At 39.4% G+C, this 26,691-nt stretch overlaps 1 protein-coding gene across 5 annotated transcripts in view; it reads right to left on the minus strand.

Annotated features, from left to right (window-relative positions):
- Window positions 1–26,691, minus strand: part of SULF1 (sulfatase 1) — a 118,241-nt gene that overhangs the window by 19,606 nt on the left and 71,944 nt on the right. For all 5 annotated transcript variants that reach the window (XM_050318917.1, XM_050318892.1, XM_050318898.1 and 2 more), the window contains 7 exons: window positions 24,493–24,644; window positions 22,315–22,484; window positions 12,161–12,311; window positions 10,975–11,150; window positions 10,281–10,409; window positions 9,971–10,027; window positions 8,866–8,995 (listed from right to left, as the gene is read on the minus strand). In XM_050318917.1, the coding sequence (XP_050174874.1) occupies window positions 8,866–8,995; window positions 9,971–10,027; window positions 10,281–10,409; window positions 10,975–11,150; window positions 12,161–12,311; window positions 22,315–22,484; window positions 24,493–24,644 (965 nt within the window). The remainder of the gene's footprint in view (window positions 1–8,865; window positions 8,996–9,970; window positions 10,028–10,280; window positions 10,410–10,974; window positions 11,151–12,160; window positions 12,312–22,314; window positions 22,485–24,492; window positions 24,645–26,691) is intronic.

A 26,691-nucleotide genomic window follows, 5' to 3' on the forward strand; every position in this document is an offset into this window, starting at 1 on the left:
GCAAGACAACACCACTTGACTTTGTAACTACCTGAGGTGTCAATTTCCTGGTATTAATCAGTTATGCCACAGCCTTCAAACTAAGTAAGCCTAATTCACTACTAATTATAATTAAGGCATAAAACTATACATTCAGCATAAGACACTGTGATGCACTGCACTGTAAAGAGCTACTTAGACAGGACTTTAAGTCAACTTTGTGTAGTTAATAGACTGTGATAGCTTTGAGACAATTGCTGCCCCCTTATATAGAGGGGAAATGAATTAGACAATTCATGGAAGGTGTCTCAACAGTAGGCAAGCTAAGGGTTTCTATGAAATGTAAACACCTAGTATTTGCAGTAGACTCGTCAGTGTTAAATACCTTGTCAGATTTTATCACAAAGCTATGAAACCCTGAAAAACATGCAACAGGAAATATAACACAGCAGCAATATTTTTACAGGTGCTTTTTCATTTCTGTAATGTATGACTGACTTTGAGTATTATTGCTCAGCCTAGGGAATGTTAAGATAAGGCCTGAAAAATGAAGACTTCATGAATTTAAACATGTCCTCAAGATCTCATTTCCCTGTTTTCCTGTTTCGAAAGGAATGCTCTAAATTTGAAAACAGTTCAGATGAAAATACCACCACGGGCTGTGTATGTGTACCATTTTCTTCCATTAGCAGTAACCAGATCTGGGGGAGTGCCAGGGGGCTTGATGTGATAATGCTGGTAAGGGAGTCTGGTTCAGGGCTGTGCTACTGCAATCAGAACTGTCTTGCTTTTGCTTTCTCTGTGCCATCCAAAGTGGTCATGTCACACAGCATACTGAAAGGTGCCCTGTAATTAGCTGGCTCTGGTAAACAGTACAGAGTAGCTAGCAATTTATTTCTGCTGAAGCGGACCTGAATACTAAGAAATGTTTACGGGCTGAGGTCGTGTCCTCTATGCATTCCCACAGAGCAATCATGAGCCCTGGTCCTGACCAAGGCTCCTGAATACCCCTGGAAATATCAGTCTGTGTTGTTACATCTCAGCAGTACTTGAACATTGCACATGAGTGCAGCTGTTTAGCAGGGATAGTTTGCCAGGTTCGCTAAAGGGAAATTGAAACTGCTGCATTTTTATGGGAAAAAAAATCTCCTCCTTCATTTTAGAACTGAGTTGATGCTGCCTGTAAGGGCAGATCCCAATTTTTGTACCTCTCTCTCATAACTGAAACACCTTCTATTGAATCATGCTCCAGAGTCTGCTGTCATGAATATAGTCAAAGATGGTTATTTATATACAACCTCACCCTCTGAGAAGTGTTCCTGAAAAATGCAGTGGTCAGTGGTTCAACAGACAAGGAAGTAGTTTGTCCTATAAGAACTGATGTAATATAGGCAGAAATGTATGACAGACTTTAGAAATACATTCAGTTAAACGCACAGGGACATAATTGGAGGAAAAAAAGAATGAAGGAATTAATCACTGTAAAGAAAAGGAGGAAAGAGAAAATTGCCGGGAAGTTTGCAGACTACACAATTTTGCATTCTTGACGTATGGACAAGATTGATTTTAAGTGTCACAGTCATAGCAGTTCTCTAGTTATGAAAAATGCATGAACTGCTTTGTCAGCTCTAGAAGTGTAGGTACCTAGGTTGAGAGAGGAAATATTTCACCTCCATAGCATTCCCTACCAAATCTATTAACTTGTCTGTCGTTACAACTCAACATCAGCAGACTTCTGCTGTTATCCAAAAGCATCCACTCTCAAGTGCAAGCAGATAGAACCCACTGAAAAGGATAAATTTAGTCTTTTAGTTATAAATAGCAATACCAATAATAATCTGTTAAATTGTACTATATATGTTTAATTTGCAGAGGACTTAGTTTATATAATATTTCACTGCCTAATTTAAAATGGAAACTCTGCAAAAAGAGAACCTCAGAGGAGTACTACAGAAAGCGCTAAAAATGATTCTTGCATAAGCTATGTTTTCTCTCTAAATGTTTTTAGAACATAAAATTACTTTAAAAAAAAAGGTTCGAAAAAATTGATCTCTTAAAAAAGATGCCATTCTACCAAAAAGTCTTTTTGTTAGAGAACACTGATAAGATGATGGTGAAAATGCTAAACACAGTCATGCACTGAAAGAGATGAAACCAGTGAATCCAGTGATCTTCCCAGAATATCTCTGGATTTCATCCAGAATAGAGCTGATACTTCAGATTAAGAATTGCTTAAATTTGAAGAATTGTCAAATCTGGAAATAGCTGACCTCTGTTTAATAAAAAACTTAAATATTTAGGCTGAAATGTGAAATATTTAGGCTGAAATATGAAATGCCATGCTTTGAAAGATTATTTTTAGAGATAAAGGAACTTATCTTCATATTTGGTTTCAACTCATAAACAGAGTGGTATTTTAACTAGGGGTATCATAATTTCTGGCAATTCCTACGAATTCTTGAGCAACTAAGTTGCAGGCATGTTTCTTTCAACTATGAGGGATGGCTCTGCAGAGTCTAAAGTGAGGAAGAGCTGTTCACAAAAGCACTGAGGTATGCGCTTTTAAGAACATAACTGGTCCCAAACACATATGCTTCCACTTAAGCCTGTATATAGATGCTCTGCTGAGTTATTACTAGGAAAAGATGGTATCAATGGGCAGATGGCAAAGACAAACCAGCTTTGAATCAATGCTCTGGTACTACAGGTTGATCACCAGTGCCTTCTGCAAGCGTCAGGAGGTTGTTCTGGAACCAGGAGGATCCATGAGTGATGTTTATATGCCATATCATAATTTTAGTTGGGTTTTAGTGGTGCTTAGGGTCTGGCTGTCAGTGGCTGGTAAGCCACCTGACACTTCTGGCCAGCTCTTACCAGCTTATGTGTTTTTATTCATACTCTGCAGCTGGTCATAAAACTGACCTATACAAATGTATGGTCTGTGATATTTTTTTTATGAGAACATAGATACTTGAGCCAAACCAGACTATATCTAATAAGCCCCATTCTAATTTCCTTTATAATATTATCTGCAAGCTGATTGATGGCAAGTGTTCTTTTAGGATGACAAATAGGCGTGCTTTTGACTGAACGCTAATATGATAATGTGACAAATATGAATCTTTATAATAAAAATCAAATTCTTATGCTAGGTTTTTAAAGGGTGAAGAATATGTTTGAAATAAGAGTACAGACTGCATAACATGCTCTTTGGATCAGAGCCAGGAGAACCTTGCACATTTACCGCAAGGCTGATGTTTGGATTCAGCAACATGTCCCCAGTGACTACCTGTAAAGCCTCAGATCACTGTAAAATACATTGAGACCTAATCTAACTACAGTCTCACTGTACAGTTTTCAGGCATTTTCTCCAAACAAAACATTATTTCCTCAGGGTAGTTTTGGAATACAGTTCCTCAGGAGGAAACACACTATTATGCATCTCCAAAGCTGAGGTGCACGAAGAAGGAGCTCTTGGAGGGTGCAGCTGCTACAACATTATATACCTGTCTAGCACAGTTTGAGTTCATGGGTGTATGTGTCATACCAACATGGGCAGCACGATGCATTTTTCTGTTCTGTCCACTGTCAGTGCTCACTGGTGCTGGCACCAGACCACAGATCTTTACAAGTTTCAGACGTTTGCTGTTCACAAACTGGCAGGTAGTGTGGAGCAGATGGTAGGAGATGTATGCCCATAAAACAAACAGACCTGTGTCTGGGTTTCGTTGCTGAGTCATCCAACCTAAGAGCTGAAATTTTACACACAATGCTTCACGGTCCTTACTTTGGGAGGATGGTTCGTTTCTTCCCCCCGGGAAAATTTTAGAATAAGGTTGTGGTTTGTGTGATTTTTCTAAGATGATAAAAATGCATGTTTGGCTATGGATTTGATACTGATTATAAATAATGGATCGAGTAGTACAGCGGAAACAGCCTATCGGTCACAAGACCTCAAAAGGTAACTATGATCTGGGAAGGAGTGTTAAGTCCCAGAAGTCAAAATTATGCCTCAGGAAAATTCCCATGACTCAGACTGGTAGAGGGAAAAAGAAAAAATACTTATGAATTAATTCAGCTCCTTAATTACACATTTAGGTAAGGGAAGAGAGAAAGAAAAAGTATAAATGAAAACACAGTTAACATGGTTTTATTTGATATTTGCTAAGTATCCAGAAAAATTTCATGGGTGAGAAGATGGAGTGAGTTCAACAAAAATAACCTGCCAGAGAATTTAAGAGCAGTTTGCCTCTAAACCTCCTGAACTAACATATATTCTCATCTCAGGTTATTCCAGTGGAAATCTGAGAAGAGATTTGTGTCACGATAAGGTCGTATTAATCCAGAGAAACATTTGTTCGCATGCTATGATTTCTGCTCTATTGGAAAACTAACAAAGCTTTAGCTATAAGTTCACACTAATTGTTTCCCATTTTAAAACAATAGCAGAGATAGCAATGCTGCAGATGAATCGATATTTCTGCACTGCGTACCCTATTACAGTAAAGCTGAGAGGGTAAATATAAAAATATCCTGCAAGCCATTTAAGTGTTAAACCCATCAATATCCACTGCTAAACTAACTAGGCTCAGTTAGATGACCTCAGTAAGTTACACCATGTAAACTGGTGACAAATTTGGCACATAAACTATGAAGGAAACCTCCCACTCCCCCCATAATTTCTTGAGCATTCTCTGCAATGGGAACGGACTGCAAAGGAAACTTTTACCCTTCTCCAAGCCCTGAAGCTGAGCAGAGAGCCCATTCACTGCTGCTCCCTTCACCCACGAGTGAACCTGGCCTGGGTGTGATGGGACTGCCTGTGCTTTGGGTGAGCAAAGGTCAACAACCAGGTCAGGGTGGGAGCTAAAATCTAGTCTATATCCAAATATGATATGAGCAGATGACCCATAACTCACTTACAGGATGGACAAAATTAATGGCACTTCCCAAGTTGTGAAGCTGAGGAGGAAGAAAAAAATATGAAATCTTCAAGTCCAGATACTAAGCAAGTAAAAGATTGAGAGCATGTGCTGGAAGGAACATCTGGAGGTCATTTGGTTCATCCTCCTCCTCAAAGCATAAACAAAATTATTAGGTTTTGGAAGTGTCCCTGGATGGACTTTCCACAGCCTCTTTGGGCTTTGGTTCTTAATTATGCTTATGGTAACACTTTTTTTTCCATGCATCTCGTCAGGCTTCCCCTTGCTGCAATTTGTCTCTTGCTGATGACCATTTTGCTGTGCACCTTCAAGAAGTGCCAGGGTCTGTCTTCTCTCTAGTTAGCCATTAGTTAGCCGAAGGAAACAATTAGATTTCCCCTTTGCATTCAGTTCCACTCCCCAGTACTTCCTCACCATCTCAGGGGTCCTCCACTGGACTTGCTCCAGCTTACCCAAGTCCCTCTGCTCATGGAGGTCCCAAACCAAATGCAGCACTCCAGCTGCAGCTCACAGGCACCAAGGAGGGGCAAGGGCTCACTTCCCATGACCTGTTAGCAGTGCTCTTGCTAGTGCAGCTCAGCAGGCGTGCTCCTCTGCTTGGCAAGGGCTCACTGCTGACCCAAGTTAATGACTGCCTGAACATAACTCAAAAAGCGAACATATCCAACACACATCTCAATTCTGATGTGTTCTCAAGAAGGTGATTGAACTTTTGGAAACTGTCCTCCCATAAAGGGGATTATGAAAAAATAACAAGGGGACAGTGCTCTACATTGAAAGTGCTGCAATCTGTCAGTGGTGCTAACAAATTTAAATACATTAAAAAAACATGGTGAAAGTAATTTATAATTATATGATACAGATGTTCAACATTTTCCCTTTCCCCCCTCCATTTTTTAGGTTTATCTACTTTTGGATAGACATTGGACATTGAAAAATTTAATTTAAAAATTACCTTTACTATGCCAGGTTCTTCTTTTTTTTTTTTTTAATAGAAAATAAGCTGAAGCTATTATACTGAGTACCACAGCCTTGGAGATTTCGAAACTAGCAGGTCTCAGGATCACACCTTGTTTTAATACAGGAAAAACTAATTTTTTTCTTTTTCCACTTCATTGTGTTCTCCATTTCAAATAAACTAAATATTGACTTAAGTAAATTTAAGTTAAGAACAAGCTCTAAATGTACTAGACAGTACATCGGTGTATTAATTCCCCAAATGCTTATTCTTAGTTTCAGACATTTAGCAGCAACTTCCAACAGACCAGTAATTTCATTAAAACTCTGGCAGTAATCACTCATTCTGTGAAGGCAATTTTAATTTAACTGACATTAACTGCAATTGATTAGAGTAAATGTAGGAAGTATTATAAACCATAGTAATTAAATTTTTTTTCTATATATGCACCTATATAATTGAAGTTAAATACAATAACCTCTAAAGATAAAGCAAAGTTAAGTCCCACATAACAGTATTTCTTCTTTCTCTTTTCCAAGAGGTGCAAAATGACTAAGGCAAATCTGCTGGAGGAACCTCACAAGTGCACATTGGAACCTTCATAAGTGCACATTGGAACCCATTTACTTTACTTTATCTAAAGTAAAATTATTTGACCTCCTAACTTTTGATTGTTTAAAGACCTTTTCTACATGGAAAAAACCCCACAGACACTTATTTCACATTGCAGTGCCTCACTGAAGCACATGTATTTCAGTTTTGCACACCCTTAGTGTTCTATGCTGACTTCCCTGTGACCACCTCAAATAGTCCATCCCTGACAGAGGAGCTGCCCTTGCTTCTCAAGGCTGGTGTGAGGGCAAATGGGCTGAGAGGAGTGGGTTGTGCACTAGGGCCTGAACGAGCACAGAGGACGAGGACGAGCCCCTTCGTGGTGCTCTGTCTGATGAAAGGTTTCAGTAGGCACGTTTAACTTCAGCATCCCTAGAGAAGAGTTCAGGATGTTAGAAGTACCAGGGACAAGTTTTATCTCTTTGTTTTTGAAAAAGAGTTTATATGCTCCAATGCTTAGGTCTTAAATTCGTCTTAAAGAGGTCAGTTTAGCCCTGTCCTTTATTCAGCTGTGAGGGATGGCTGCTGGCTCTGTGGAGCCAACATACCTTCTGCGCTTAAAAGACCTTGATGGGAGTTTGTAGGTGGGAGACCTGCTATCAAACACTATTGCTCTCATAGCCTCCCTGATAACTCAAGCCCCTCTTTCTTCACCTTTTGATCAAATGAGATTGACAAATATGGGATGGTCTACTGCCCTGGGCTGAGAACAGGGCTGTGAGCAGTGTTTCCTACTGCTTCAGGTGTGATATCTGGTCAGGACCACTTAACCTTTTCTCTTCACATGTGGAAAAGTAAAGTCATTCCAAACCTGCATTTTGGCATGAGAGGTAATAAATATAAGGAATAATTGCAAAGAAAATATTTTGGTACTTTAAAACTAAACATTTTAGCGTCTAACAGTCTAAATGACTTCATTGATCTCCTTTAGTTTTTATAAAACGTTCAGATTTTCAAATTTAATCTATGTTTACAATGGCAGTGCTTGAACTTCTGAAAACTTTGCCCTTGGGTGAGACGGCAATATTGTGTATATGCCTTCAAAAGTGGCTGCGCTTAAGCAGCATGTGTGAGGTGAGAGCTGTGACAGAGGACCTGACCAAGGATGTGCCAGCCAAAACACTAATCCAGTCCAATCTGATTAACCAAGACTTACTGTAACACTCTAATGAACGAGAAGGGGGAAGGTAGGGACGGAACATTTCTCTCAGCCCTCCGGTTTGCTGTGCAGAGCTCTACCTGCCCTGGGCGAAGCACCACGGGTGGCTGCGGAGGGGAGCAGAGCACAGTGAAAGCTTTATGCCCTCCTTCCAAACAGCCTACTGATATTTCAGCGCCAGGTCTGTGGCTGGCTGCAGTGGTCTGAGCAAACATCTGAGGGAAAAGTGCAAGTGCCTGCCTGGGAGAAATCACCTCACACTTCTCTGGGGAGGTGTGTGGGGATGGGGATGGAGCAGGAGGACAGCAAGGCAGGCACAAGGCATTGCCTGGGGCCCCCAGCATGTGCTCCAGCATGGTTGGAGGTGGTGTCAATGAGAAGGCATACAGATCCCTTACATTATCTACCCAGTAAATTCATCATTATATGTTTCCATTGGTATAGCATTAATTCTAAATGGATTGAAGAGAATTTGGAGTCAGACTCACTATTTCTTAATTTAGCTCTCTCCTTCTATATGCACTACAGAGCTTAAGGTGTAAGCATAGTAGTCAGTGGTGCAGTAACTTCTGGTTTTATGAGCAGGTAATTAGGCCTTTGTATCAGAGTCAGGCATTATACTGAAATAAATAAGGCTACAAGAAGGAAAAGTAATGCTTGGGTATGGCTTTCGCTGCCCGAATCCTTACAGTGACCTGAAACAGTGAGCATTTCTGAGCAAGGGGACCCTCCTGTTAAAGGTGTTTCAATAAATAAAAAAGCATTACTAAGTGTGTTGTTCATCCCAGCAAATGAAATCACGTGCAACCTTCGTACTAACCAGCTTGCTTCAGTAATTCTGAACTAGCCCAGGAATTACAAGCTTTCATTGCTCAAAAAGCTATCTTTCCCTTACTCACATAGTTATCACTGAGTTTTATTGCATATTTAGTCATACACTGAATCAAATAAAAAGTAGTCATTTCATATCATAATTGAGCATGTGAGTTGTACCATAAGACCTGTACTGAGACAGTGAACTAAGGGACAGTCCTTCAAAACCTTACATAGGATCACTGCTTGAAGCAACTTTTTTTTTTTTTTTGCTCTGATATTCACAACAATGATCCCTTAGTTATCTTTCAAATGCCATATTCTTCAAATTCTTTTGTTCCATAGTGTAAAATACGTATTTCCCTATGGCTCTTGGAAGACTGAATTTACTTGTTGCTTACCTGTCCTGGTTGTTCACAGGCTGTCTGGTATCTTGCTTGTTGGCATAATTCTTTGACTCTCTCATATTTTGGTAGTTGATTAGACTGCTGATTGTTTTTGCTGGATTCCTCCTTCTTGCGTAGAAATTTGCTTATGAAATAAAAAAGTTGAACATTTTAGATACATTCTTCTAAACTCTTAAGATGATGAATATAACTTGAAAAGCAAAGCTACTTGAAGGTTTACTGTCTACTCATGGGAAAAATCGTCACGTTTCTGTTATTGACCTTTGATGAAGGTCACGTACTGAAAAAAAGGTTCAAGTGATTGACTGAAAATTGCCCAAAGAGAAACAAGGGTTGTTAAAATATGTCACACTGTACCGTTCATCACCATTCATACATCAATGCAGTTTTTTTCACAAGGCAAAACTCTCTGAAACAGTACTTGCCTGGCTGAAAAACCCAGCTGAAGACACAACAGGACTTCCATACTCAGCACTAGTTTGACTGTACTTTATATATTATAATGTGTCTTATGTGCACCGTTTTGTAATACATCAAACAAGATTTCCACAATCTGTAAAGTCATAAAGTGCCAAAAGGTAATTGCTGTAAAATTTTTACCCAGAGAAAATTTTCACAGCAACAACTGGCAAGGTGAGAGGATCTAAGTAGGTATCAGTGAAAAGAGGAGCAGTTACAGTCACAAATCTCTTTTCTTAGCTGTAACAAAAAGGAGGAATGCTTCCAGTCTGTGACGGAAAATACAAAATCAATTGATATAAGAATTCTGCGCAGCTGGATTTGAAACAGAGATTTGGTAAGAAAATAAATCAGATGATGGCATCAGTGGGTACAAGCACAATGTTAAGGAAAGGAGCTAGGAGAGTCACCAGAAAAGCATGCTTTCAAATTTCTTTGGAGGTAGGGATTTGGGAGTACAGCCCCTTGCAAAGGTAGTGGTAGGAAACTAGGAAACATGTCAGGCCTGTCAGTTTGCTTGCAAACTTTACCACTTCTCTGACGATAAAAAGGAAGAGGAGGGACCAGAAAGGAAAGCATGTACAAGAGAGTGTTCCCAGCAGGCATGCTCTCCCAAAACTCTCTCACCCCTAATAATTACCCTCTTTCCACCAGAAATGTGTCACGCCAAATTTTGGTCTTCTTGTTTGTTCGAAACCTGAAAGTAAAATAATAATGTTTACTGCTGGCACTTATGTATAGCACTGCTAGTATTAACAAAATTATTTTTGAAAAAACAACACTCCACTTACATATATACTTGCAATTTTATAGATGTGCTGTTTAAGAGACTCTTCAAATGGGTTGTTGCCATGACACAGCTCATAGTCACAGAATCCCTTTTTCCACTCAGTTTTTGATTTACTTGGGTGTTTGCTTCTGAACTGGCTAAAAACAATGTTGGGACTCACCTGTTTCCTGGTCTCTCCAAGTCCAGAAGCTTTAGGACAGATTTGCCATCCATATCTGGAGGTGTGTCAAGTCCTGCTATATCCAGAATTGTTGGAGCAAGATCAATATTCAGAACTATCTGAGGCACTCTGCAAATCAACAGAAAAGGTCATAGTTGCCATGTGTTTGATATGTAAGTCTTCACATTCTCTTGGAAATAGAATGGTAATTAATGCTTATCAAGACTTTGAAGATGTAAAGCTCTACACAAGTGCTAAGTTTAGAAAACCTCCTTTGAAGTCTACAACTCCAAATGATAGGCCAGTACTGCAGACTGTCATCACAAAGAAAAAGCTTAGCAAAATAAAACAAGGAGGTGCAGCAGCCATACTGCTCTTATCTCATTGACAATGAGGGCATGATGCCATTCATTCTGATAAACCATAGGGTGAGCAGTAAAGATGAACACATAGTTTTTAAAAGCAAAACCCAGAGTCTAACACTACATGACTGTGCATTACACAATTTTCTCATCTCCTTTATAACTTATTCATAATATGCAAAGTGAAGGACCTGCCTCTTTATGAGACTCATTGCTTTGAAATAATAGGGCATCCTTTATGAAATTAAGCTAGACAGAGTGATAATTACATGCTCTTAGAAATATTTTACATCAGGCTCAACAGCTGTGCTTAGAGACACAAGAGAACGTACACTGATCCCGGCTCTACACTTGGGCCACGAATAAAGAAAGGAACTCGAATATCAAAGTCATACGGCATTGACTTCCCCTTGACCAGTCCGAACTGCCCGATATGGTAACCATGGTCAGCAGTGTAAATAATGTAGGTATTCTCCAGCTCTCCCATCTCTGCGAGCATTTGGTGTAACTGCAACACAGCACAGAAAGAACTCTGAGTAAAGTGTAGCAAAGCATGTTTTGTGCATAATCATGTATAACCATCATTTATAACCCTTAAATATACAGGACCAAGCATGGCATCAGTGAGGTTGTTTACACAGATGTTTTGGGGATGGGCATTTTCACATCTTGTCTTTGCTGCGCTGCTAAAAAAATCAACTTACAAGTTCAAGTTCACATTTTACGCAGGGGACAATTAAACAGGTCCAGAAAATTAAAATAGAAAAAATACGGTAATAATGGTGTAGTTGCATTAGTATGTCCAAAATTCATTGTGTACTCAAACAGAGCTTTTGAAAAAAGTCTGCTACAGCTTTAGGGGAAAAGGCACTCAGATTTGATTTACTGTGTTAGTCTACAGCTTTCTCATTCCTTACAGTTGTGGGCTTGGGAAAAGGCTGTAAATTTTTATTAAAGTTTAAAGAAACCTCTCTAGGGGAAGATCTCTGGTCATGGTGCTTGATTTTGGAACAAAAAGTCATACAAAGTACACCTAATAGTTCATGTATCATGTTACCTATAATTAGCTCTACACTGCATTGCCTAACTTCTGCAAACACTAGTAGACTGACACCTGAGTTGCTGTGATTTGCCAGTTTCCAGATTTCAGCTGAAGGACAAACTTTGAAGGGAGTGTGTGAAATGAATAGAAGTTGTCATCTGTGCACCTGTGTCTATCCATGTGTACACACAGGTGATGCATCTTCTGTTAACACCAGGCTCTATATTAGGCCCAGTGACTTTTCCCTTTGAGAAAAGTCATCAGTTTATTGACCCAGCAATTGAAAAAGAAAGTGACGAGCTCGGCATTATATTGCAGAGAACCAAAACTCATTTCTACTGGGGATAAGTGGAGTAATTCCTCACAGAACAATGACATTCCCTGGAATGTGGTTGGTGAAGGTAAAGAATGAATGAATGAATTTAATTTTGTTACTGACTTATAAGATTGTATTCAGAGTAGTTTCTTGAACTCACTCTTTCCATAGAGTCGTCAACTGACATCAGGGTCTGAAGTCTTTTGCGCTGCAAGACATTTGTAAACTCCATGTGGATAGGCAGCATGGGCCCCGTGTACTGCATAATCCAGTGCTTATCCATGTTTGGTGCATAGTTATAGCTGGGAGTGCTGGAGGAAAAGAACGGATCTGAAAAGTTGTGCAGCATTACAGGCATCAGAGGAAGGTGGGAACTCCTCTAGCACAGAAATAGCCAACAAGCAGTTAAGTTACAAATTCCATGTGATATTTGACAAATACCAACAAACATCACTTCAGTGGCTTCCAATCTTCATTGGTTTATGCATCACTTCCTCAACATTTTTTAACCACTTTCTTTCTGAGCTTTCTTTCAGATTCAAAGATCACTACAAGATCCATGTTAATATTTGGGATATGCCAAAATACGTTACTCAAAAAATCTGTAATCATTAAAAAGACTTATCTGAATGGTGCATCCAACAAAGATAAGCAGAAAAATTAAGAAAGTCAGAGATCAGAGATGAATGCTTCCCTTTAATATTAAGGTAAGCTGCCCTCATGCATCCAGTAAGAAAATTACCTTTAAACAAAACTCAAAGAAAGATATTTTTCAGTGGGACAGAGAAATTTATTAGTCAGTACTAAGAACAGCACCAGTGTTATCAGTTTTCAAGACAGCCCAAAGAGAGAAAACACTGACTTTTCCCCTTCTCATCACCAAAGGCGACTGCGGGCATTGCCAGGAGCCTGAGTGCAATCCCTCCAGGACTGAGTTCCTGGGTGTAGGGTCCTGACAAGAGACCCTGAAGGCCTTGAAGGAGAGAGCTGAGAAAGTGATGCAGCCAATGCTGTTGGCTCCAGATCCATATTCAATCTCTATCACTTGCCTTTGGCCCTCATTAAAGCTATGCCTGATGGTGTGGTAGACGTGCAAATCCCACCCATACCAAAATAACATTCATACCTTAAATTCCATGAAGGTACTATTTTTTCAATGTGAATGTAAAGCAGAGTGCATTACCAGCATAATATTAACTATGACAACAATATTGAGCTAACACTACTATTGATACTAGTACTAAGAAGAAGTAAGGGCATAGAGTCCTATCCAAAGCGAAGAATGATGCTTTTGGAGTTTACACAAGCATTGAGGGAAAGATTTCAGAGCGGTATTCTATCCCTAGCCAGTGAATTTTTGAAGGACATCATATAAAAACCAAGAATATGTTCACAGATACACCACCTTAGAAGAAAAGGTACTGCAAAAAATATGCCAAGTAAATTTGCTGTACAGACAAGCAGGTTACAAAAGCTCTCCATCAGTCCAGTGTTTATACCTAGCATACATGCTAGACATAAAGGTGAAGAGAAATCAAACAAAATCCATGTCCCATAATGTTTCCACCTATGTATGAGCAGTTTCCTTCTCTAGGAAGAAGGAATCCAGGTTTTGTCATTAAGTTCTTTGGCTTTTACTTTTTTCCTGTTTCTAATACACTGCAGCACATAATACATGAATTGCAGAATTACATTTGAAAAATAAACACCGGTAGAAAGTGAAAAAAATGCTGTTTTGTGATTAGATTAATTTGTTTCTTGTGATTCTCTTTTCAGTTTATAATAAAAATGTAATTCAATATTAATTTACTGTTTAGGTACTGAAAATTATAATGTGTGTTAAGGTACATTTTCCCCATTGAAATATTTATGTGTAGTTGTCTTTTCTTAGGAGGTAGCACTGAACAATACCAACATTGTATCCAGATTAACTTAAAGTCACACCTTTGCTCAGTCCTTCATATTTCTTAACATGGTTGTATGTAATCATAGAATAGTGGAAGCAGTTGATTTTACTGTATCAGATATTGTATGATAACCTATATATATAATCTGAGGATAAAAATCAGCTGAAAGGATAATATAATAGACTTATAGTCAACTGCAATAAATTAATGAAGTCCAGTGGACTCCATTAAGTGGAGACCATTTTTTGAGAATTTATGTAGAATTTGAGAAGTATGCCTCTAGTACACACAGCTAGTTTTGACTAGTCTACTTAACCATTAGCCTCAAGGAAAACAGAAGTGAGACAACAGTATCACAGGATTTTTGAACCTTCAGTAAAGATTAAGAAGTCTGGAAAGGTTAGTTCCCTACTAAGCAAAGAAAAGCATAAACTAGAATTCTTTTTCTGCTGGAAATTCTTTTATTTCATGTTGAAAGGTCAAAGTTTTTGTAATTTCCCATGGTTGAAGTCTGATTTCTAAAATGAATACTGCCACAAAATTAATAAAATTTATCCCAGGAGTACAGCCATTGTGTTGTTGGCATGCCAGCAGTCTTAGCAGAGGGATTCATGGATCCCCAGACCTTGGAGAAGCAAGTCTTCGGAATTTTGGTTACCTATCGGTTATTGGTAGGTATCACACTGACAGAGGAGGATACTTCCACTGCAAACTTTCCTCTGTTTCTTTGGAAGTTTGTCAAACGAGACGTTTTCCCATGAAAGAGCTCGATTTTGATTAATCAGCATTTCCTAGTAAAACCCTACTTTTTTTCCAGTGGAGTCCTGAGTGCCCCTGCCACAGAGCGATGAGGTGGCTGTGAGCTGTGCTCAGCCGGCAGCACCGTGACAGCCTGCTGCTGTGCCAGGAAGGAGAGCCAGCTGCTGAAGCAGGCTCAGGTCTCATGTTCCCAGGCCATTGTGGGAAGCCTCCTCCACATAATGGATAATCTTTAAAAGCAGCACTCAAGGATTTAGCAGGGCAGTTAAAACCTTTCACAGACACTTTCCAAATGCATTTTGAATTTTCTGGGTGAGAAATGCAGCAGGCAGAGAGTGAGCACAATTTTCCTGCCAGACAGTTCAGGGAATGGGATCTTCTGTGAAACATCCAGTGTCACTGGCTGATGGATAAATGTGAAACAGGGGTCCAAAGTGTCAGAGAAAGAGTACTAGAGAAGAGACAGAAATGAATTCCAACACCCCACAGCTTGTCTGTGTCCCCTGGTGTACTCCTGTTTGTTGGGCCTTTCAGAAATACACCAGGATGGCACTGGTTGCCAGCTGCAAGATATGACATCACCCTCAGATCTATCTACCTTTTTTTTGGTGCAAAACAATCAAACAAACACTACAGAGGTGAATCCTGTGGAGAATATTGCTGATTTCTGAAAACTTTTCTATGTAAATAGACCTCTTCCCTGTCAGTGATAATTGTTTAACGCAACATTTTTTTCTTGAAGCAGCTGGAGATATCAACTAAATGTTCAGCTGTTATAAGCCCTTGAAAATCATCACAGTACAGTCTGTCACTGTTTCTGTTCTTCCATTTTTGGGAACAACTTTGCTCTGTATTGACAAGAACTTCTGTAAAGTAACACTGACATCCACATTTCGTGATTCCTCTTTGCACTGGGAGTATAAAGCTGAAGACGTACCATATCTTCTATTGCTTCTTCTCAGTCACAGTTCTGCTGAGCACGTTAGTCGATCCATGATCAGCAGATAGTGTCAGGTAGCCCATTACTTTCAGGTTGTCCATGGCCTCTAAGTCTGGCAAGGAGCTACTGCAGTGTTTGTCATTCTTGTAAAATATACTAACCTGGGCAAATCTAGATTGCTCAATTGATCACTTACATTTGCCCAACACATTCTGTGCAGAGCTTAATACACAGAGACTTCTTGGTACTTCATGACAGTTCTCTTCTGGCACTGGGGAGGACACTGGAAGATGCCAGATTCCTAAAATTTTGAACCGATACCCCCAGTTTAACTAACAAAAACCCCCAAATACTTAACAATAACACATGCTGAACATGGTCAGACACTTTCCCATAAACACATCTTCATAATGAGAACATTAACTCACCCTGAGGTTTTGTAATAATTCACCTACCTGTGTAAATAATATCACAGAGAAATCTACAGTGATAACGAAATGTTCTATAGGCTATGGAAGGAGTAAATATCTTTAAGCACTAGTGCACTTTTCTCTTTAAAGGAAGATTCACCACAAAATCTATCATTTCTTTATCTGTAAGCATCAGTTCAAATAGGTACTTATAGTTACGCTGAGAGAAAAGGAGTTGTGTTAGCAGTCACCTTGTGGTCAAAAGGCCTCAGTAACTCTTTCTGACAACATATTTGCTATATTTATATATTTAAAATTGAACTTCAAAACAAAGAATGCATCTTATTTGGCTTTTAAGGTACCACAATAACTTTTAAGTTCGACAAGAAATAAATCCAAACCCAGTAACCTAAAGCAATGGATGTTTGTACTTGAGGATCTATTAAAATGGGGTTTCCCAAGCAGCAAATAATTCAGAAATGAATTTCACTGTCTTCTACTAGTAACTGAACTGAATTGTGATATTCAATGAAATAAATGAAATATAGCCCTTTTGCAAAATATTATATAAATAAATAACATATAAATATATAATATATAAAAATATCATTAAAAGATATTTTACAGTTTAAGAAAATATTAGGAGATTACACTTGAGTAATGTTTAGACAGTTGTAGTATCTGTGTGAAAAATAAATAAAACAGAGTACATCATGTTTTAAGAGCTTACAGAATTCAGTAAAACTTTAAAATAAGGTTTGCTCTCTAAAAAATTGATCTAAATATATACAAGTCTCTAACAGATGGGTTAATGTGGAAAGAAACCAAATATATTTACAAACATTTGTTCAATTGCTTATAGTAAAAATCTGTTTTTGCTCCTATTTACAATCTCCTAATTCCCTTCTGTTTCTATTTAACAAAAGAAAATCATATTCACAAGAATACTGCCTAAAAAATGCTAGTTTTAATAATTTGATAGAGTTCTCAGGGGTTTTAATCCCCAAAGTGTTTCACTAATCTGTTTTGATTGGGACTCCTCCTGTTAATGAAAATAATACAGTACTTAGATGCCCCAGGAACATTTTCATTTCATAAAAATAAAAGTCAACAACATTTAAAAGTAATACCTATGGTAAAACTGATTAATAATTTCTGTATTAATTAATTAATACAATTAATACCTTCTGTACAGAATTAACACTTTTATTCTTTGAAATATGATTAGCAAACTTGACATAAGTGGTCATGTTTCTTCAGAAAAAAATGTAAATAAAAGAAGGAAGCAAATTCTTTGTTTCCTGGGAAATAAGACTTCCAGGTTTAGCCACTGTTCTTGGAAAGCAGGAAGCCTAGATTCTGGGCAAAATTAAAAGTAAAAAAACCCCAAACATGACCAGTGGCTATGATCTGTATTAATGTGAAGTTGAATATCACCATACTGGGTCTACTTTTGCTCCCTTTTAAAAGGGGAATCTTTTACACCCAGTGATATTTATATATCTGGGGATGTGAGGTATGAAACTTTCACTCTGAAATGTAACACAACTGCTATATTTCAGAATAAAAAAGTAAAAAAGTTGTTACCTGTTAAATATAAAACCTTTTTATTTTAAGAAACATTATTTATTGCTGCTTTAGAACCTCATTGTGCAACTAGAATCTTACTTACGTTTCTATTTCACACCATTTCTTCTAGTCTTGTTTAAAGTCACACTTGCAAAGACACATGTGATAATTTTGATCATTTATCTCTAAGTCAGGAGTCCAAGCACGCCTCAGGCCAGCAGTGACACAACGCACTGATATGTCAAGATTTATTCCTGATGCAAATGTATGATCCCACTCTAATGGTCAAATGTCCACATTACAAGAAATACCATTATAACTGCCAAATGTTTCAGACTCAGCCTCAGGGACTCCAGATGCAGTCACCTCACATACACCCCAAAATCACAGTTAAGGCTCCTCTGGGAATCCAGAGGTGCAAGAGCATTTCTCTTGATGTTTCACTACTGCAGACACACCACTACCTCCACACCTCGTCTATCAGCATCTATCATATGATCTTTAAATGGAAATATAAAGTTCTGCCTTTCATAGCATCTACCTTTTCTCACATTAGCTTGTGAAGGTTTCTAATGTCTCCCAAGATACCATTTCTATCTGTTTCTCCTAAGATCCCTATCTTGGCAATAGGATTTCTTCCAGGTAGTCATAAAATCTTGCTGTCAGTCCTCCTGCCAGCCCAAGGATCTTTAACTCAGCACAGCCAGCAGTGTTTCAGATTTCCATTTTTTACACTCTTCAGTAAACCTGCCTCCTGCAGACTTTTGCTTCTAATGTTTGTTTACTCACAGCTTATAAACAGCTTTGGTCTGATTCACAGTTCCCCTAAGACTGGTTCACACTGGAAGGTAAAGAGAAGCTAAAGTGCCAGAGGCCCTGAGCATAACTGAGAATTCAGGATTCCATTAGAGTATCCTTTGAGTCAGAGCTTTCCTGCTTAGCTGTCTGATGGAACAATATTGTCGCGTAACATAAGTTCACATTTAACAACAACATTTCCAAAGGTCTAGCAACCCTACTCTCCAACAGATGATGTTCATTACCACAGCAAAAATCTATGTACTGCTTTCATCTAGTACATCTTCTCCAGACCCATTTTCTTCCACAGAAGTGATTTCTGGGCATAGCTAGAGTACATGCATTAGTATGATTTATTTTCAGAAAATATATCACTCATTATGGTCATAGCAGCCAGGATAAACCTCCAGAAATATTTTTAGTTGTCAGAAATAAGCATATTTTAAGGAGAGGAGAAGAGGGAGAGTGGGAGGAAGAATGGAAGCTTAAAAACAATACAGTGTCTGCTGCTTCCAGTATTATATAGTCTGTGTTTCATTTTAAACTGGAGTTAATAAGAATTAGGAAGAATCACTTAATTTTAATAATTAAACAGTGTACACATCATTATTGTTCTTGTCCTTGTAAGGCTTTTCATGCCACTCCAGCAGGCTGTTTGTGCTGAGGAGGACAGGATTGTAACATAATGATGGTATGTAATTCTTCATTTTCTTTTTGGCTCTGATGTTTTTTTCATAAGTGTTATGGACTGTGTTACTGCATTCATTTGATTTTATTCTTGCCATGTTGATAAGGGAGGAAATGAGACCTACAGACACCCACCTTTGAGGGCAGAACTCTCCCTGAACTGGAGTATTTCCTTCCGTAGCCACTCCCCTCTTCATATGTGCCAGTGGAAAACTTCTTATAAACAAACTTCTGAGTTGCGGGTTAGTGTTTTGGTTTGTTTCTTTGGTGGTTTTGTTTGTTTGGTTTTTAATTTATAGAGGCAGAATTTCAATCAAATGGCACTTAACCAGCAAAGAGACATCAGAATAATTTAAGGGTCTGCTTCAGCTACTGTTCTTTTAAGCAAAACTTCCCCTCACATGTGGTTGACAGGCTATCTTAATCCTTGGTTTGTAGGTATAACCTTCCATCTCAGTTTGTTAAGCCAGCAAGCAGCTTTTGACCTGGTTTCCCTTCTTTGTTGGAGGTAGGCGTTACAGTAACATGATACAGCAACTACATTTTTAAAAACAAAATCCAAGGTCAGATGGCTGTCACCCAAGGTCAGAAAGAAAGAGATTCAAATGGTGCTTGACCACCAAGGAAGAAAACCTAAGGGTTAAATGTTCAAATTACACAAATCTTGGCAGGAGGGATTTTATTGTTCTTGTGCTGTTTTCACACGGAGCACTGAATATTTCTGTAAGAACTGAACTACTTATATCTTTTAGGGCATGTAATATTTTTGGTAGAGAAATCAGTTGTTTGGAATCTCCAGCCACCCAAATTGGCAGTTTATCTTCATTTTGTCTCATTTCTTAGTCTGCAGACTGAACTTTAACACATGCAGTCAGTCAGTGCAACAAGAAACACAAAACAACGCAGCAAGGATCTCTTGAGGTCAATAGAGCAAAAAATCTCTGCAAGAAGGTTGCCAAGAAATTAACAACACCAGAAGAAAAGAAGCAACACAGCCGAGTGCTCTCACAAGTAGCCTAGCAGAGCAAGATATTTAGACCCCAGGAGTCTACACAAATAAAAATTAATTTACATATAAGTGCTTAAATGAAACTAAGCCTCAAACAGATAACTAGGATCTTCTCTTGATCTTTGGAGGTAACATGCAACCTGTATAAGGTGGAGAGGTAGTTAAAAATCTGGAGACTAACTATAAACCCATTTGGTTTAGCAGCACAAACTAGAAAAGAAGTAGGCTGAAAACACCAAGCAGTAGAAAGTGACAAAAGCATGATAAACCAAAGCAAGTTCCTACAAGCACTTTTCAGAAGACAGTGAGCAAGGAGCCTAAAATGAGTTCCTTTGGCCTGGGGAGATGTAGGGGGAGATTCAATGATTCCAGTGCTTTTCTTCCAAACACGGTCCCCACAGCTGAGCGGAAACAGTTTGAATCCTACCCTCCTGTATGATGGATAGTCCCTCAGCAGACAGGATGGCTTGCCTGAGGCCAGGCAGTCTGTGCCACTAAATGGGAAGCAATCTGTTGAACGGGGTGAGAACAAGTAGAAATAACTCTCTTGCTATGAAAAGTGGCAATTGAAAGGAGACATGTGAGAGGTCCATTAAATTTGATGTAGTGACTATTCATTATTCTTCACAGGATGGGAAGTAAGAGACACAGGTGGCATAACCAAGGTCCAGGTTTAGAAGGAAATAAAAGGCAGACCTTTGTCCTCAGTGCAGCAAGTGACACCATGGAACTTGTTGCCACAAGATGGTGGGGCTGCCATCAGAACTGAAAAAGAGATCAGACTGATGCAAAGAGAATAGGGCACATTGACCTGGATGCTTCACCTAAAGTGATGATTTTCAGAAGCTGGAAAAACAGCTGAAAAAGTTTGTGGGGTTCCCCTACCCCACCCAAGCATTCCCTGCTGCTTTCTGCTGGAGCGCATAATTCAGGATACAGACTTAAAAAGTTCTTTCATACAACCCAATATTACAGTTTTTCTGTGTTCTTGGCTATCTTATTTGTGAACTAATATCTCAATTTCATTAGTTCTTTATACAGGTAGAAATTATTCTGAATATCTAAATAACTGCAAAACATGGCTGACTGGTTTGCATTACTTGCAAAGCCTACTCTCAGGAATGTTCATTGTTTGAGAATATAAGATTATAAGGTCAGGGAAAGTGGTGTATCTAGAAAGTAACTACCAATAAGAGGATAAGAAAATACCAACTAACAAATATTTAACCATGTGCCATGTACAGCAAATCTCTTTCTGACCCCAACTAGTGATCAGCTTATATATGCGGTTTATGCAGTAGCTGCTACATTGCAATTTTAAAGTAGTCAATATAACTACAAAAAACATCGTTGGGTATGAGCTACTGCAGGGTGCCCAAAATGCAATTTGCAGATCAAGAAGCTTTCCCACTGTCTTATGAAGCTGATGTATCTTCATTTTGAGACACCAAATCAATGTACAATCCAGCTGAAATAGTTTATCAAGGTAGGGTCTGATGTGCAAAGATATTGTTTAAAAACAAATGGAAAGACTGGTCTACGAACCCATGGTAGACACAAGTGCAATGGAAAACTTACATAGCATCTCACTGTAAGGAAAAGGACCCAGAATATTCAAGGTATGAAGCAAGATGTGTAATCCAGGACTATCAGCAGATTTTTAGCTAGAGTTGGTTTCAGTTCTGAAACCAAAATGAATAATTCTCTTTTTTTATTATAGTTTAATCACCAGGAAAGATTAAGCATGTTGTTTTAAAATGCAGTCTAACAGGCTATTTTGGGAATCTGCCCATATCTAGTCTATAAACAAATCTGGTACACTCAAAAGCTTCAAAAGGGTGTTTTTACTCTCAATGCATTCACTTAGTTAGAGCCCAGGAAGCACATATCTTAGAGGAAAATGAAGGAAGTAATATCTTTCCAACAGATCCTGACCTGTGTCTACATATTTTCAGGGTATTGTAAGAAGCTGCCCTTACAAAGCCAAATACTGACCTTTTAATCTCCCACAACTTCCCAGGAGGAAAAGAGCTTCTCTCTGCTTTAATAATGGTCAGAGCTGTCACTCTCCCCCGCAAAAGGAGCAAGCACAGCAAAAAAAACCAAGCAAACATTCACTGCTTACTATGAGTTTTTTTATATTTGAGTCCTCTGTTCCTGCGATGCCTCCATAAACAAATTCCTCACAGAAGCAGGCACAGGGAATGGGTCTGGCAGTGTGAGATTTTGACTTACATATGCTGTGAAGCGTTGGGGTAGAGCTCTGAGAACTGTGGTGCAGAATCCTCAGGGCCATGGGGTGCAGCATGGCTGATGACCATCATTATGGGCCTATGGGGATATATCCTCTTAGACATTCTGAAGTAATTAATGCTCTCATTAGTGATTAGGTCTGTGAAGTAGTCCTGGAACACACGATTAACACAAAGCAAAAGTTACAAAGTGCATGATTAATTAGATCACATACTATCATGTTATTATGTTATTTTCAAGTCCTCATTAAAGTTCAGATCAGGAAGTAAAAGCATACCATCAAAGAGATGTATGATTTGAGGGAGCATAGGGGAGACTGAGTAGTAATTACTTTCTTAAGCAGGCAATGCCACATAAAATGAGACAGTATTTTGCAAATCAGATACAAGAGAAAGCATTAAGTAAATTTGATTACCAGATTTTGTTATATAATGCCAAGTAACATTTAAAGTGGCAGACTGTACTGACAACGATATGTTTCTTGAATTTCATTGATAAAACACTTTACAAGGTAATGGCTCCCAACTAACATTGACTCTTATGCTGGTTTTATGTTTACATAAACCTCTCTTGCACAGTCTTTGTTCAGACTCTACTTTCACATCTGTACAAAGTGGAACAGATTGCAAAAAATCTTTATCAAAGAAATTGCAAATGAGAATGCAGGGTGCAGTTGAATTCCTGCGGGCTCTGTTCATTTAATTGTGCAACTTTAAGCAGTGCAGCTGCTGAGATTAAGGTTGTGACTTGCTAATAAACTGGCTTAACCTACAGCCAAGGTGGCAAATGGAAGCCTACAAGGGGAAGGGAGGAAATGGAACTAAGAAAAAAAGATGAAAACTTAAATTAAACCACCTGCCACCTTAGAGTATTCACTGTTGGCCTGGAGGTCTAGTGCGAGCTTCATTGAGAAAGTGCTGAGACAATGTTTGTAATTTCAAGCACTTCCAGGCATGACTAATCTTATGTTGTGGATTCGAGGCCCCAAACAGCTGCAAAAGCAGAGCCTGAGGGACAAGGTCTGTGTCGCATGTCAGTGCTAGGACAAGCCAACCAGCTGTGACCTCCTCGCTCGCCCGCTCCCTGTCCCCCTGCCCCTTCCCCTCTCCTCTAGCAAACTTGGAGTGCACACAGTAGCCCTGGCTGCTACAGACTCTGCAAGCATATGGAAGAGACAGTGAGTGATATTTTAGTTTCCAAAATGGATAATGAGTGTGAGGCACCAGGGTTGTGATAATTTTGGGGTTTGTGGCCTGTTCAAGTGAAATGCCTATACGACTGGTCTCCCAAAGCATCTGATCCCCTTCTGCTTCCCTATTTATTCTAGCTGCATACACTGTGTGTGTAAGGAATGTATAACTAACCAATACTCTTTCTTTTCTTTTTTTTTCTCTCTATAAATATATAATCAGTATCATGTAATTTCTATGGATGGGAAAATCAGAAACAGGCATTGAGAGCTTCCAATAAAATCTCATTACATGGGTCAGAAACCACAGCTGCAACATCTGTATCATCTTCCTTGAGCTAGTCTGAGGAAATTCCAGATTGCTTTCTGCAGGCTGGAAAGTCTGAGATCTGTGCTCCTAACCCTTTCCGAGAAACTTCATGGCAGTGGGCAGGTCACCTTGGCATACTTTCCACACTTTGTCAAGAGCATAAACAAGCTCTGAACTTTTCCAGTGGCTGTGTTCTTGCGCTTATCTATTCTCATAGTCATATCCGGAGTCTGACACCAGACTTTCTTTGGTGTGCACTGTATAATGGAGAAGAACATTAACTAAGGTTTCTCCTGTGGGTAGTGACAACGCTCAGCAACTTTAAAGTTCAGTGGCACAAGGGGCACAATTATTTTGGGTAAAGGCTTCTATTTACTGTTTGCTCCTGCCACCAAACCATCACTCTCTGGGAGAGAGGGAGGGAGAGTGGGAAGGAGGGAGGGAAAAATCACCAGACTCCACTGAAGAGCCCTGGGAAACTTTCTTCTGTTGAGTGATTAATATTCTCACATGGAAATTGATCTGCAATGCCCTGGAGAGAAAATGACATCTCAATTTCGTGGCTGTAGTTGGTTAAGTAATTAATTACCTGGTTAATTAATTATCTGAAAGCTATTTTTATATGGATTAATCATGCGGCATTTATGTGTCTGGAAAATACCTTTGCATAATCAAATCCATGCTTCTCTTTGTTACCATTGCGAGAAATGGTGTAATTATAGAAGCGAGAGTTCTTCACTAATCCAACCCACTCTCTCCACCCAGGAGGGATGTAGCTGCCATTGTATTCATTGAGGTATTTCCCAAAAAAAGCTGTGAAGTAAAAGAAAAAAAAGAACACACACACACACATGAGGCTTTGCAATCCAAGTCCTTTAGTCTGAGTCAAAAGAATGCGTGAATGAAGAGAAAATGTGTTAGAATGAGTCAGAGTTGCTTTACCAAAAATCTTCCATTTATAGCTTAGAGGGTTTTGAAATTAAAATAAGTTATTTCCAGAATTTTATGAGACTTGAAAGCCTTCGTGACTCTACGCTTTATTCCTAATCTTTTAGAATCTGGTGCTCATGTGAAATGTTTTCAGGATTGCTGTTTTTTTTTTTTAGAAAGAGTATGTTGCCCTTGGTTTCCACTTGAATATGGAATAAAAACCCAGTGCCCAGGAGGATATATCTGAGAAAGATCTTGTGGTTTTAAGGAAGTTCTGTGATGTTTGAAGCTTGGCTTCTGACTTGAAAGTTTAGGCTTGCTCTCCTGGCTACATTTGCTAGTTTGATAAAAGGTTTGAAAAGTGCAGATCTCTATCCCACTGTGACACATTTGGGTAGAGCAAGAGAGAATGCCCACCCTGCTTTGCTGCCTCATCTTCTCTAAGGCAAAACTAACAGAGACAAAGGCTTGGAGGTCAAGCACCTCTACCTGGCCTGCCAAACTGTGTATTTTTTTCCATGGGGTGGCAAGTCAGAACTCACTCAGACTAAAAATTTCACCCTTTGTGGCTGGGCCCAGGAGGGTGCTCCTGCCAATTCCTCTGGAAGGAAGTAAGAAGAAAAGCAATCTCACAATGCAGAGGGCTCCCAGCTATCTGGAAGTGTGGATTGCCTATGCCAAAGATACACAGACACCAAAAACCAGCCAACTGGCTTTGGGACAGAGCATTAATGTTGGCATGGAACACTGGCAAATGGAGCCATGTTGCTTCTAGGGAGAGATGGGTATGGAAGGTCTCTAGCTGCCTATGTATGGTCTGTGGCCTGAATAGAATATTCAGTTCAGATGGCTCTGCCCTGCTTTTCCGCTGCCTGGGAAGTGCGGTGACAAAACACTGGATCAGGTCTGCAACTTGGATTTTTAAGGATTTATTATCTCCAGCTCTGTCCCAGCAAGTTACTCTGTGGGTGTCTCAGTAACTTCATTGTTTTCACCTTTAATTATCCTGAGGTTTACAAGACCCTAGAGGGTCACCTGTGCCGGCAGTTCTGCTGCCTTTGTCTTCAGCAGTCTGCACACTGATACTCCAGGTGCTTGCAAAAGAAGGGGAGGGAATGACAGAGACCTCCCCCTTTACAGGGACAGAGCTCCTCTGGGTAAGAGCTGCCTCCCTACCCTGGGAGCAGCCAGGACTACCTGCAAAGAGCTGCTGCCCAGACCTGCTGTCCCTCAGCTGGGCGGTGGGACACACCTCAAACTCCTGTACTTGTTTCCTACTAGGAAATGAAGTCACACTGGGAAACCTCATGTCCAACCTAGACACATTCAATCTAACCAAAAGAGCACATTTGTGGAAGGCCTTAAATTATTCAGATCTGATTGATGTGGGCATGGGGAACTTCTTGGGAAAACTGGTGGAAAAATCAAAATGTTCATAATTAAGACTTGCATGAGGCAACATAAATATGATGCAGTCCAATTGTGGAACTGCCAAGCATCACTAACCAGAGATTACAGTCATATATAATTTTACTTTCCTATACCACGTGGAATGTGACATATAAACAAGTCCTACAGACACTAGACCAGGCTTCCAGCTCTTCCTCCCACAGCCAGCAAGAAAGCAATCCAGCCTGTCTCATCTCTTCTCTTGAGGCCAACCAGAAGTCAAGAACTGTGAGGTGAAGAGGGTGACAGTGGGCAGGACATATATGCCCAGTACTGTTTTCTCCTGAAATGGATACCATACCTCTATCTAAGGCAGCCAAACTTTCAGTCAGATGTCATGGGAAAGTATAAGGGTAAAGGCTAAAATACTGTGAGAGGGGAATCTAAGGAAAGAGTAGAAGGGGAAAAGAAGTCAGAGAGAGACAGCAGTGAAGAAAAGTATGGGGGAGTGACTTGACCGAGAGAGAGGAAGCATTGTTGA

Source organism: Myiozetetes cayanensis, unplaced genomic scaffold (assembly GCF_022539395.1).
Source record: "Myiozetetes cayanensis isolate MyiCay16 unplaced genomic scaffold, myiCay2020 scf1, whole genome shotgun sequence".
NCBI lineage: Eukaryota > Metazoa > Chordata > Aves > Passeriformes > Tyrannidae > Myiozetetes > Myiozetetes cayanensis.